Here is a 12,460-nt window from a genome sequence, read left to right on the forward strand (position 1 = left end):
AGACCAGCCTGGTCTACAAGAGCTAGTTCCAGGACAGGCTCCAAAGCTACAGAGAAACCCTGTCTCAAAAAAACAAAACAAATGCAGCTAGGATCCTCTTTCCAGGTGGAGAGGCACACTGCAAAGTGTTTAGCTCAGCACTGGAAGCAGAGCCAAGGAAAACAGCACAAGTTCCAAGGGGCCCAGGCTGGAAGTTGATGGACCACACTGTTACTAGAGGGCCCAACTTCTCTTTTAAATAGGTAAATAAATAAAAACTTTGATTTATTTAAATTTATTTGAGTGGGTCAGAGCACAGGAACTGACTGGTGCATTTTATTGGGATGTCTCTGAAGGTAAGAAAGAAAGCTCCATTATCTACAAATGATCCTACTAGGCCTAGAGTTCCACTTTTTAAAAAGAATTAAAACATTTAAAAAGATACATTTATTTATTATGAACACAGTGTTCTGCCTGAATGTCTGCCTGCATGCCAGAAGAGGGCACCAGATCTCATTATAGATGGTTGTGAGCCACCATGTAGTTGCTGGGAATTGAACTCAGGGCCTCTAGAAGGTTCGGCCGTTGTTTTTACCTTTTGGGCCTTTTTTCCGGCCCCCAATTTTTTATTTTTTTATTGTAGTATATTCATTGTACAGTGCTGGGCTTCATAAAGACAATTCCTTTGGATTCACAAGTTTTGACTACTATATTCTCCCCAGTGAGAACTCTAATACATGTTCATGGTATGTGTGTTAGAAAGAAAGAGACAGAGACAGAAACAGCATGAGTGAGCACATATGCATGGTGCACGTGGAAGCTGGAGGACGATGTTGGGTGTCATTTGATGTTCAGAGTCAAGGTCTCATTGACCCTGAAGCTCACTTATGGGCTAGTCTGGCTGGCCTCAGAGCTCCAGGGATCTGCCTCTCTGTAAGCTAGTTACTTACATGCCAAGTAACTAACTGAGCTCAGAATTCTACTCTTGATGGCTGGTGGCCACAGGCAGTAGGCCTCCTACTGTAGTGAGGATCGCTGTTTCTGTGCCAGGAGCTGAGGGACTTAGCTTTCCTTTTCAACTAGAGGCAGAAAGAAGTGGGGTAGTGCAGAGACTGCCATACAATTCACTCCCCCTACAGGGAAGCAGGCAAGGATCGGGAATGCAGAATGCACTGCAACTGGGAGACTTAGGGGTGACAAAAACAAAGAAAACATAGTCCATGGTCAGCGGCTAGGCTGAGCCACCTGAGGGAAAGGGTGGCCTCCCACGGGTGCTGCAGGCCCCACAGCAGGCAGGAGGCTGAGCAAGGCCTTTCATCTGGAGCACCTCCACTACCTGTGCTCTCCACCCACTGCATCTGCTCTCAGAGACTCAGAGGCTGTGTGGAGGCTGAGGAGCTGGATGTGTCCAGGGTGCCACAGTGCTGGGGCTCCATCTCTAGTCATCACTCAGGAGTCAAATGAGCGTGGAGAAGGGGACATTTGTACGCTCACTGCAGATTCCCCATAGGTTCTGCTGGTGCCTTTGGAGAACACATGCTGCAGGCGGGTTCAGAAAATCCTCTGGCACAGAAAGAAATTCAGAAACTGCACTCTAAACAGAACTGATTAAATAAGTCTTATCAGAAAGCTGCAAATGACCGGGAATTCTGCTTCCTTCATCTCTTTTAAGGTCTCTTTTAGGCTTCCATGTTCTTAAAGCCCTAGATCAGCAATACTAGCCCCTTAGACTTTGTAGGTAATTATAAAACTGGAAAGGACCCAAGAGACTGGAGGTGTGCAGGAGTGAGAACTGTGGCAGAGAGAGGCCCATGTCACTTTCTCTCAAGAGATCTCAGACTGTGAGCCTGTTGTTTAAGGAGACTGGACAAAAACCACATCTCTGCTTTACCCAGGTATCCAAGCTGTCCCTGCTTGGTTCAGTCAGGGAAAGTGTCATCTCTGACTGAAGAGGGAGGGCAAGAGAAAAGAAAGAGCATGGGAGAGCTCAGGGAAAGGAGCAGTGGTTTTAAAGAGAGAAAAGGAACAGGGTCATGGCAGCTGGAGGAACAAAGGAACGAGAGTAGGCTTTGAAGAGAGGGAACAGGAAGCTCAGATATGACACCTCCAGGAGGAATGGTGAATAAATGGGCCAAAGCCACACCACAATGGGCAATTAATTCAGAGGCCACAGGGAAACACTAAAGCATTTCACAACTGATCAGATCTAAACTTTAGAAGAATTTGCACCTGTTTTATCTTTCTCCTAAGATATGCTTTAGGACATAGCAGAGTTGAAAGTAGAAAAAGCAAAATCCTGTTTTGAGTGAACAGGGCTCATTCTTAACACCCCTACTTCCTCCAGATCAAAGCTGCCTAGCAGAACGCGCCACGAGGATGGGAAGTTCTGTGTGTACTGCCTGACGAAGGAGCCACAGAGGCTTCTGAGCAGAGGCTTCTGAGCACTGATGTGTGGCCAGCACGACTGTTTTCATAGCTAGGTGTGGCTAGTGGCTATTGAAGCAGGCAGTGAAGTTTTAGATACCTGTTGGACTTAAAACATCTTCAGTTTTATAAAGAAGATTTGGTAGAATGTGCTTATTCCATTCATTGACAAATGGATATAAGATATTCACTTATGAAAAATAAAATAGTAACTTTCAGTTTCCCTATTTCTGGTTAAATTAGACAATTTTCAAGTATTTTTGCCAGCTCATCCATTCATCCATTCACCATTTCTATGTGTGTGTATAATTTATTTGTATTCATGTGCACACGCAGAGGCCAGAGGCCAAGGTCAGGTTTCTTCCTCAGTTGCTCTCCACCTTACTGACTGACTGTGTGGTATATATGCACAGGTATGGATGTGTGCTGTGTGCACACGCGTGTGGAGGTCAGTGAAGGACGCCAGCCATCCTGTGTCATTACTCTGCCTTAATTACTTTGAGACAGTATTTTTTATATGTATGGGTGTTTTGCTTACACGTATATCTGAGTACTACGTGCATGCCTGGTGCTCACAGAGACCAGAAGATGTTAGATCCCTGGAACTGGAGTTCCAGACAGTTGTGAGCTGCCATGTGGGTGCTGGGAATCAAACCTAGGTCCTCTAGGAGAGCAGTCAGTGCTTTTAACTGCTGAGCCATCTCTCCAGCCCTCCTCATTTTTTTTTTAAACAGGGTCTCACTGTGTAGATCTAGCTGGCTGGAACTTGCTATGAAGACCAGGCTGGCCTCAAACTCACAGAGATCCACCTGTCCCTAGCTCCTGAGTGCTGGACTAAAGGTGTGCGCAACAACACTCAGTCCAACAAGAGCTAATCAGTCATGTCTTTATTTTAAAAAATGTAAGATTTACTTATTCTTATTTTTATATGTATGGGTGTTCTATCTGAATGTTTATGTCTGTGTACCACATGCATGCGGTGCTTGAAGAGTCCAGGAGGGGGCACCAGATCCTCTGGTAAGAGAAGGTAAAACTGCTTTGTGGGCGCTGGGAACTGAACTCAGGTTTTACTGCTGGACCATCTCTTTAGCCCAAGAGCTAATTATTAAAAAAAAATTAAAGCTAGGGCTGGAGAGATGGCTCAGAGGTTAAGAGCATTGCCTGCTTTCCAAAGGTCCTGAGTTCAATTACCAGCAACCACATAGTGGCTCACAGCCATCTGTAATGGGGTCTGGTGCCCTCTTCTGGCCTGCAGGCTTACACACAGACAGAATAAATAAATAAACAAACAAACGAATGAATGAATGAATAAATAAATAAATAAATAAATACAAATTCTTTAGCCGATCAACTGAGGTCGGAGGCACAGAGAGCAGGCGGAGAATGTATGGTGCCAGGGACTCAGCTCTTCTGCGGGCAGCATTAGCATTAAGAAAACAAAGAGCATGAAACGACAAAGCTGGGGACAGGGGCGCACACCTGCAATTCCATCACTGGGGTGGGTGAGGCCACATGGTCAAGTCAGTCTGGGCTGGACAGCAAGTTCCAGGCCAGCATAGGCTACAGGGTGAGAGCAACTCAAACCACAAAAATCGAACCAGCAGAATCAAACCAAACACAACTGTGTGCTGAGGCAGAAGAGAGGTAAGAATACAGCAGTTACCATTCCTGGGAGAGCATGAGGGGCAGAGAGCAAGAGTCTGAAGACTCTGGAGACATGTGCCTCTCCTGGCCACTCAGGTCATCACCCCAGGGCAGCTCACCATTCCCCCAAGGCTTCAAGACAGCGCATGCGGCCCAGCATCAGCTCTGGGTCATCCTTGTTCGTGTCCATCTTCTTATCATAGGCCACAAGAGCATCCTCCCACTCATGCAGTTTCTCATACCAGGTGGCCTGGATCTCCTGCGGAGAGCAAGGGTTTATGCTTTTGAGTCCACACACGCTTTCCTGTGCTATGCTATATTCATACACATACTTCACCCGTCTGCATGTCCCAGCCTAGGCTAAAGAACTTACCTGGAGGGAGGTTGTTTGGCAGAGACAGAAATGTTATTCCTGGGCACACTAATGGCAGACCTTGAATCCTGAGATAAACTAAGCACGAGGAGGGTTCAGCTCCACCCCATCCCCTCCAGTGGTCCCAGAACGCTAGTATGGGGGGGGGGGCACAGGGAAAAGTGTGTCCCCACCTCAGCTCCTGCACTCCAGTCTGCTGCACCACTGACATCAGGCTGTGTGACAGGCACAGCAGCCCAGGGCACAGCTGGTTCTTTTTAGAAGCCCTGATACTCTGCATTCTTAACGCATTTCTAAACCTTCAGGAAATACAATAGAACACTGCTACTTAAAATTCCTTGGACAATCTTCCATCCTACAGTCTCCTAGCCAACATTCCCTTCTGTGTAGCACTTGGCGTGTCTACCAGTCAAGGCCAAAGGAGGGATTCCATTATGCTGGCAGGCAGAGTGCCACGCTGGCAGTGAGTGGTGTCCACAGAAGAGCGAGCTACGGTCTGAAGTTTCAGACCAGAATGATCAGTAGACTGTTTTATGTGTTTTCTGTCTGTCTTTGAGTTTCTTCATCAGCTCAGTAGGAGACTACTTCTGCACCAGGCTGGTCTATTGCTCTCCAGAGGGTCCTTAAATAACAACACGATTCTGAGGTGGAACTTGTACATCACACATGCAGGACCCACATCAGTTTCTCCTGTTCCCTCCTCCCCTTTCTGGATAAAACTGATGTTTTTACAGCAGATACAGAAGAGACCACTCATCTGTTGTTGAGTGGCCTCAAAGAACATCTTCCTGCTGAACCAGGACAAGAAGTCATTCTACTGTGTAGTGTTGACTGCTCTTCCCTCCCAATATCCCCTGCTGCCTATGCACCAACTAATGCCACACTTGCCTTCACCCCAGTGCCGGCAGGGTTTGCTGAGATCAGCCTATCTGTGGAAGGTAAACTCGGCTTCACCCCAGTGCCGGCAGGGTTTGCTGAGATCAGCCTATCTGTGGAAGGTAAACTCGGCTTCACCCCAGTGCCGTCAGGGTTTGCTGAGATCAGCCTATCTGTGGAAGGTAAACTCGGCTTCACCCTGTATGCCAAGAATAGCATTTCTATTTGCCTACATTCAAAAGAGAACTCAGAGAAGAATGTCTAGAGTGTAACGAAACGCTCTAGGATGAAGGGCAGCACAGACAAATGTCCACACAAGGAGCCAGTGACTGATGTGTGGCACACACGCAGCGAACCAACAGAAGGCAGAGAGCAGTTATGGAGAGGTCAAACAGGGGCCAGGACATTTTAAATTGCAAGGGGTTGCAGAAACTATAAGGTTTAAGCAATGAATCACACGAAGTTCTAATGAGATTGCTGTTATATAAATTGTGCTGAGGAAGCACAGGCTCTGCCAAGAAAAGGCAAACCATTGTTAAGCTTAATATGATTCAGCTACCTAAATATAACAGAAAATCCACCACGGTTTAGCAATAATCCTGAGCTAATGGTCACCTTTAGAACCTGAAGATGGAGAGACTTTCATTTACGGCTGGCAGTCTGAGCACTGGAGTACGAGCCATCTGTTGGCAGATCACCTGAACACCAGATGGGCAAAGAGCGCTTGTTTCAATCAGGCTTATGGGGGCCCAAGCTCTAGGGTATTGCGGCTGAGGACAGCCTGGCCTGGGAAACACACCGTGTGCTTTCTGCCTTCTACAAACAAGGACTGGCAAAGACGGATGAGACATATTCTCTGCGTTTTGTCATCATCTGGAGAGGGGCGGTCCTTAGTCTGTTTACAGGCAATACATGCTTAAGATGGTGAAAGACGGCCTGCAGTTTCAGTCCAATGTTCTAATGAGGCGGAGTGCCAGAGCTTTGAAAAGAAGTCCTGCCTCTTGATTAAGGAAACCAAGTAAGTGACTTACGCAATTCATAAAAGGTTTTGTATCAAATATATGGATCCAGAGTTTCCTGGCCTTCCAGGGTCCCAGTATTAAACTGATTAAAATAGTGCTTTGTAAATTCAAGGATCGTCAAAGCACCTTCTCAAACTTCAAGAAGTCACAGGGATGATCCATGTATGACAGGCAAGGGTGGCAGCAGAGATGCAGTTATGTATGTAATAATGAAAGAGAAAGTCCCTTGGCGTCAAGAGTAAGAGGACGCACTTTATCTTCCTCTTGGGCAACTGGCTAGTTTCTAACTCAGGGACAGGCACGAAGGCTCTGCCACAGATGACACATAGGTGATAAGCCAGGTTGAATGGCAGTCCTGGTGTCCACTTCCCTGGTTCAAATCCTGGTCCTGCCGTGTACCTGCTCTGTTAGCTCAGACAGGTGTTGAACGTGCTGGGTCCACAGTCCCCTCCCTTGAGAAAGAGGGTAATGACACTACCCACTTCATGGTGTCCGTGTGAGGATGGAGCCGAATGAAGCACGTGGAGCAGTCACACATTACATGCAAAGAGTCACACCAATCACCACTGCTGATTAGACCGTGTGCCCTGCTCCCCACCTCCATTCCATCTGAACGCACTCCATCTTGCATTGTCCCTTCGTCCTTAAGATACAGGCAAGCTGGCATTTAGATCCTCACAGATTAAGGAAAAAATCCACAGAAATGGAAAGTAACTTTTTCAAGGTGGCGGCCGAGTGCCTCTGTAGCCAGATCTCTACTTGTCTTTCTAGAAGGAATGAGAAGGCACTTACCAGCTCTCCAAAGTGTTTCATGGCATATTCTAACACACCAGAAGCTGCCTCAGGCTGTTGTAGCTTATTGTTAATGCTGAGGAAACAAGAGGAAGACAATTACACGCATGCACTGGGCAAAATGGCTCATCTGCATCCCGAGGATGAGGTCTTACAGACACGGGGATCCGCCACCTATCACCACCCAGAAAGCCCAGCTTGAATGATTTATCTGAGAAAAGGGTTTTGATTTCCTGAGGGGCAGAAAAGGCTAGGATCTGTTATTCTGACCTGTTTCCTAGACAGTGGAGACTGGTTTTCTCCCAGAGGCTGTCTGGCAAGCAGTGCATGTCCAAAGCCTTGTGCACACTAGGCCTGTTTTACTGCTGAGCTATGTTCTCAGTCACACATTTAAATATTTTTAAATTAGGGCTGAAAAGATGGCTTAGTGGTTAAGAACACTTGCTGCTTTTAATGAGGATCCAGGTTTAGTTCTCAGCACCCATAGGGACAGCTCACCACTGTCTGCAGTTCAAGTTCTAGGGGAACTGACACCCTCATCTGGCCTCTATGCGCATTGCACAAACATGGTGCACAGATATACACATAGGCAAATAGTCATTGACAGAAAAGTAATTAAAAAAAAAAAAAAACGGCAAAATTCCCATGCCTTCCACTCATGCTCAGTGCTCATCTGCCAGAGACCACTATCTGCGAATCCACAGGCTTCTTTGGCTCCTCTTCAGGACCGCTCCCTCCCTCTGCAGTAACTCTCATGGCCACCAGCATATAGATGCTTTTCACTGGGCTCTGCTTAGCAAAGTCACCTTCAGGAGGTGTGGGCCCAGCTGACGGGAGAACTGTCTGTGGGCTGTGAGCAATGACACGGAAGGCCTGGTCCCTGGGGTTGATCAGAGGTGACAAGATGGCCCTGAAAGCAGGAGAACTGTGAGCCTTAGCCCCTCATTCTCAGCAACTGAGCTAGTGCTACTGGTATGGAAGGGAGGGAAATGGGGAGAGTATTAAGGCAGGCAACAACAGTTGTATCCTGTTACTCCTGGGCAAAACCCAACATGTGACACACCAACCTGGGAATCTAGACTGACTTACTGAGCATGGCTCTAGTTTATTGCACAGGGTACAAACTGTTTACTAGAGTAGAATTAATTGTTAAGTGGTTTTGGGAATTCCAGGGTTTGGGTTTCATGTGGTAATATGGCAAGAGCTTGCTGTTATAAATATTTTTTTATAAATTCTACCACTTTTCTTCCAATAAAACTGAAGGAACTGCCCAGAAGTCTGACGGACTAGTTACCAACATTTGTGAAAGTAATAATCGAATGTCTCATTACAAAGCACATTTCCAACCATCATTCCTTTGGCCTCGCTTCCCTGAGAAAATCAGGAGAGAAAGGTTGAGATTTGTTCCGTCTTACTAATGAGGACACGAAGCCAAGGACACCAAGCCTAAACTCAGACTGAATCAGGATGTTCCCCCTAAATCCGGGAGCAACTGGATGTCTCTACTAAGAAGTGGGGAATGGGCTGGCAAGAAGGCTAGGTGGAGAAAGGCACTGCGCCAATCCTGACAATCCTGACAATCTTGAGTCTGATCCTCAGGACCCACGTGGTAAAGGAAGGAACGGACTCCTGGAAGCTGTAGGCATCATGGCAGGTGAGCCCCTAACCTCAGTGGTCTACTCTCACGGGGTAGGGTGAACTGCACTGCTAACCAACATTATTTGGTACAGCTCTGCCACTATCTAGTTCTTTAACCAAATGGAAGTCTAAGAAAACAGGAAAAAGAAATCCAGTAAACATGCCCCGAAACATGGTTCTTCATGTTCTCAGTATTCTTGTCAGTGGACTCCTAAGGTGGCCTTGGAGGAGGAAGTCTGGGTAGGAAGAAGTTGGCCTGACAAGGAAGCTGAGGGTTCTTTGCCTAAACCAGAGGGTGCTAACTCTAAATCAACAGAAAAAAGTGAAACAAACAAAAACAAAACCACCACACTAGTTTTAGCAACTGTTTCTAGTCTTATGCTCTGAACAGATTCTGTTTCAAGAACAAATTATGAACGTTACAAATTGCTTGGTTTACTCTGAGACTCACTGACATTGTGGTTAAACAAACAAAAACCAAAAAAACCCCAAAACCACATAAAAAGTCTTTGCCTAATCCATTCTCCCACTAATTATGCATAAAAGAGTTTAACAAGAACAATCAAAACTGGGAAGCCACAATTTGACATCTTTTTTTGTTTTTTTGCCATGGTTTAGCAACACTGCCTTGTGAGACAGGCCAACGTAGCACTGGGCATGGGGAACGAGACCTCCTCATTCCTTAACTCCCTCAGCTGTCCAAACGAATCCCTTCTGCAGTGTATCCCACACGACACTCGCAGGCTCGAGGATGCAGGGGGCTAGTGGGAAGAGCAAGTGGAGCAGGCTGAGCACAGCAGAGGGATCAGGCCTTAAGCAATGGCCACGGAGCTGGGATGCTTCTTGGCCCTATAAGCTGCTCTTGTGTAGCGATAAGAAAACCACTGAGAAATTACCTCTGGCCGAGATCCATGAAAAATGAGAGGGCTCAATCAGAAATTAAATTTATGATCTTGGATCTGAGGCCTAAATGATGCAAATCTTGTTGATCAAGAGAGCAGGTCTGGTGGCTCACGCCTTTAATTCTAGTATTCAGGATGCAGTTGCAGATGGATCTCTGAGTTCAAGGCCAGCCAGGGCTACACAGAGAAACCTTGTCTTGAACTCCCCCACCCCCCAAAAGAGAGCCCGTCTTTTGGAGGCTTTAACGTTTCCTTCTTCTGTGACCCTGCCTTCAGAGTTGGGCTGCGACAACTTACTGTATTAGGAAGAGCGCTCACCGCATGTGGCTACATTTATGTGAGGAATATCAGCCCTAGAAAGCTGACAGTTATTAGTAGACCCCTTTTATATGTGAAGAAAAGAGGTCACAGGCTGTGGAATGCCATGCCACCATTTCGAAGACATCTTAGAGCTGGTGAGGTGGCTCTGGCTGCCAAGTGTGACAATGTGAGTTCACGGTTTGGGACCCAAGCAGGGACAGTGGTCTTCTGATCATCATGCAAATGCCACTTGATGAGAATGGAAGAACAGGTGTGTTCTGTTCTTGAGAAGTCACCTTTGCTCCCTAGCCCCCTTCTGAAAAACCCACTTTATGGCAGCTGGGGTTGTCACAAATCCCCTTCCATAAACCCCCACTGTGTGCCCCCCACCCAGTCTTTCCCTACTGACACTGAAAGATGCAAAGGGTCAATGACCCGAGCCTTAGCCCAGCCACAGAGGAATGCTCAACACAAACCAGCTCTACTCCTACTGGTAAAGACACAGCAGCAAGCAGATGCAGAGACTGAGGTATGGGCAGCCACCACTACCTAGCGGTGGGCGGAAACGACAGGTCGTCGACTGACATAGTTCATGAATCTACATCGCAAGTCAAAACTGCTTACCTGCAAACGAAAACCCAGAGTCCACAAATGGGCCTGACTTTAGGAAAGGAGAAAGTCGGCTGGGAAAGTGAGTGGCCTATTCGCTCTGCTCACAAGACTGATTCCTTTTCTTTCTGGTTTAAAGTGAGGCCGAACTCAAGAGCCGGAACCGGGAGCATTCTTGCCAACTGAGGGAAACACTTTCTGGAGTTGGTCTGAGCTCATTAGTAAGGACAAGAAGCTGCCTAGTATCTTTACAGACAAGCCAGTCACAAAGGGCACTGCTCTGGGACTTGACCATCTGCTTCCTGAGGCTGGGAGAACAGCCTGGTGAGACGCCAGAGAGGGTTCAGAAGCGAGGGAACATGAGGCTGCCAAAGTGGGAGTGACGGCTGAGGCCCTCAAGCTGCAAGGGGGCCCACCGCCACCTGTGATCCCTCCCCTGCAAGCTGGCCCTCTGTGCTTTCTTCCTTTCCTTTTTACATTTTTTGTTTTGTTTCAAGACAGTTTCTCTGTGTGGCCCTGGCTTTCCTGGAACTCACTGTGCAGACCAGGCTGGCCTTGAGTTCAGATATCTACCTGCCTCAGCCTCCTGAGTGCAGGGATTAAAGGTGTGAGCCACTAACATCCGGTTATCTGTGCTTTTTCTTAAATTATGATTTTTTAAAAAATCCTGTTAGTTGACAAGTTCACATGTATACACACTGTCTCTTGAGCTTATCTACCCCACGTCTCTCCCCCATTCCCTTCTACTCGCCCAACATGTCCACCTCTCGTCTGGGGCTCTTCATAGGTAGTTTGTGACTAGTCTCACCGAGAAAAAGGGACTGACCCAAAAGCCAAGCAGCCCAGCTGCCACTCGTGCTGCTTGAGAAGCACCCTGAAGGGTTTCCTGGTCACTGTTCACAGTAGCTGATTGGAGTTTTCTTCCTCTGTGGCCTTTAGCTCTCCCTTCTCTTAGCTTCAGAGCCTTAGTGACCTCAGGCCCGGCAGTTAAAAGCACAGTGCAGAGAACCCCTTCCACACCAAGCCTGGAGGGGTAGAGGCCCAGGCAGACCTGGGGCATCTGTGCTCCATCTGCTATGCCTAGGCTTCCCTGTGTGCCATCAGGAATTCACCAGAATGTTCCTGCTTGTTTCCACATGGCCCTGGGCCTTCCTTCCAGTGCAGACTGTCTGCCTTTTACTTGGTTTCCTTTCAAAGGAGAATTTTCTGAATTCCCTTGGCACCAGAACGATGACACATGTGTCCCAGCTGGCAGGAGATGATTGGAATGGGGTGTCTTGAGAAGCCACAACGGATGGTGCAGAACACTGCTTTGGCTCCCACACACTATATCACACAGTTGTTTTCATCGCACAGAACTGCTTCAGATGGTCCTGCTATTCTCCCAGCACTGAGCAGTTCTGTGCCCAGTGCAGATTAACAACGGAACTGTCTGGTGCCCCTACAGATCCAGGAGGAAAGGGTTGGCTGCGCCTTGATGTCTTCATCAGGCAGCTCAAGAGTCTTGGAACAAAAGAATGTTCTGTTCAGGGACCTCAACAACAGTCTCTTTTGGAATGTATTAATTTCAGGATGGAAGGACACAGAGAAGACAGGAAGCAAAGGGACATTTGAAACTCTACAGCGAGGAGGTGAGGTGGGGTCATTCAAATGCAGATAGGAAGGGATATGGTAGGAAACTATAAGATCTTAGAACTAACCACCTGAAACAAGGTGAGATGGCTCAGTGGGTAAAGACATTTGTGACCAAGTCTTCTCACCTGAGATTGATCCCCAGAACTCACATGGTGGAAGGTGAGAACTGACTTCCAAAAGTCATCCTCAACTTCCAAGTGTGCAATACTGCACAAATGTGCTGACATGTTTCTCTCTCTCTCTCTCTCTCTCTCTCTCTCTCTCTC

The 12,460-nt window shown here is 47.3% G+C and overlaps 1 protein-coding gene across 1 annotated transcript in view; it reads right to left on the reverse strand.

Moving 5' to 3' along the window:
• The window catches only part of Mtor (mechanistic target of rapamycin kinase), a 104,139-nt gene that overhangs the window by 41,135 nt on the left and 50,544 nt on the right, over nucleotides 1-12,460 (reverse strand). The window contains 2 exon segments of the mRNA XM_013348604.1: nucleotides 4,167-4,306; nucleotides 7,111-7,186. Of these exon segments, the coding sequence (XP_013204058.1) occupies nucleotides 4,167-4,306; nucleotides 7,111-7,186 (216 nt within the window).

This window comes from Microtus ochrogaster, chromosome 10 (genome assembly GCF_000317375.1).
Source record: "Microtus ochrogaster isolate Prairie Vole_2 chromosome 10, MicOch1.0, whole genome shotgun sequence".
Classification (NCBI taxonomy): Eukaryota; Metazoa; Chordata; class Mammalia; order Rodentia; family Cricetidae; genus Microtus; species Microtus ochrogaster.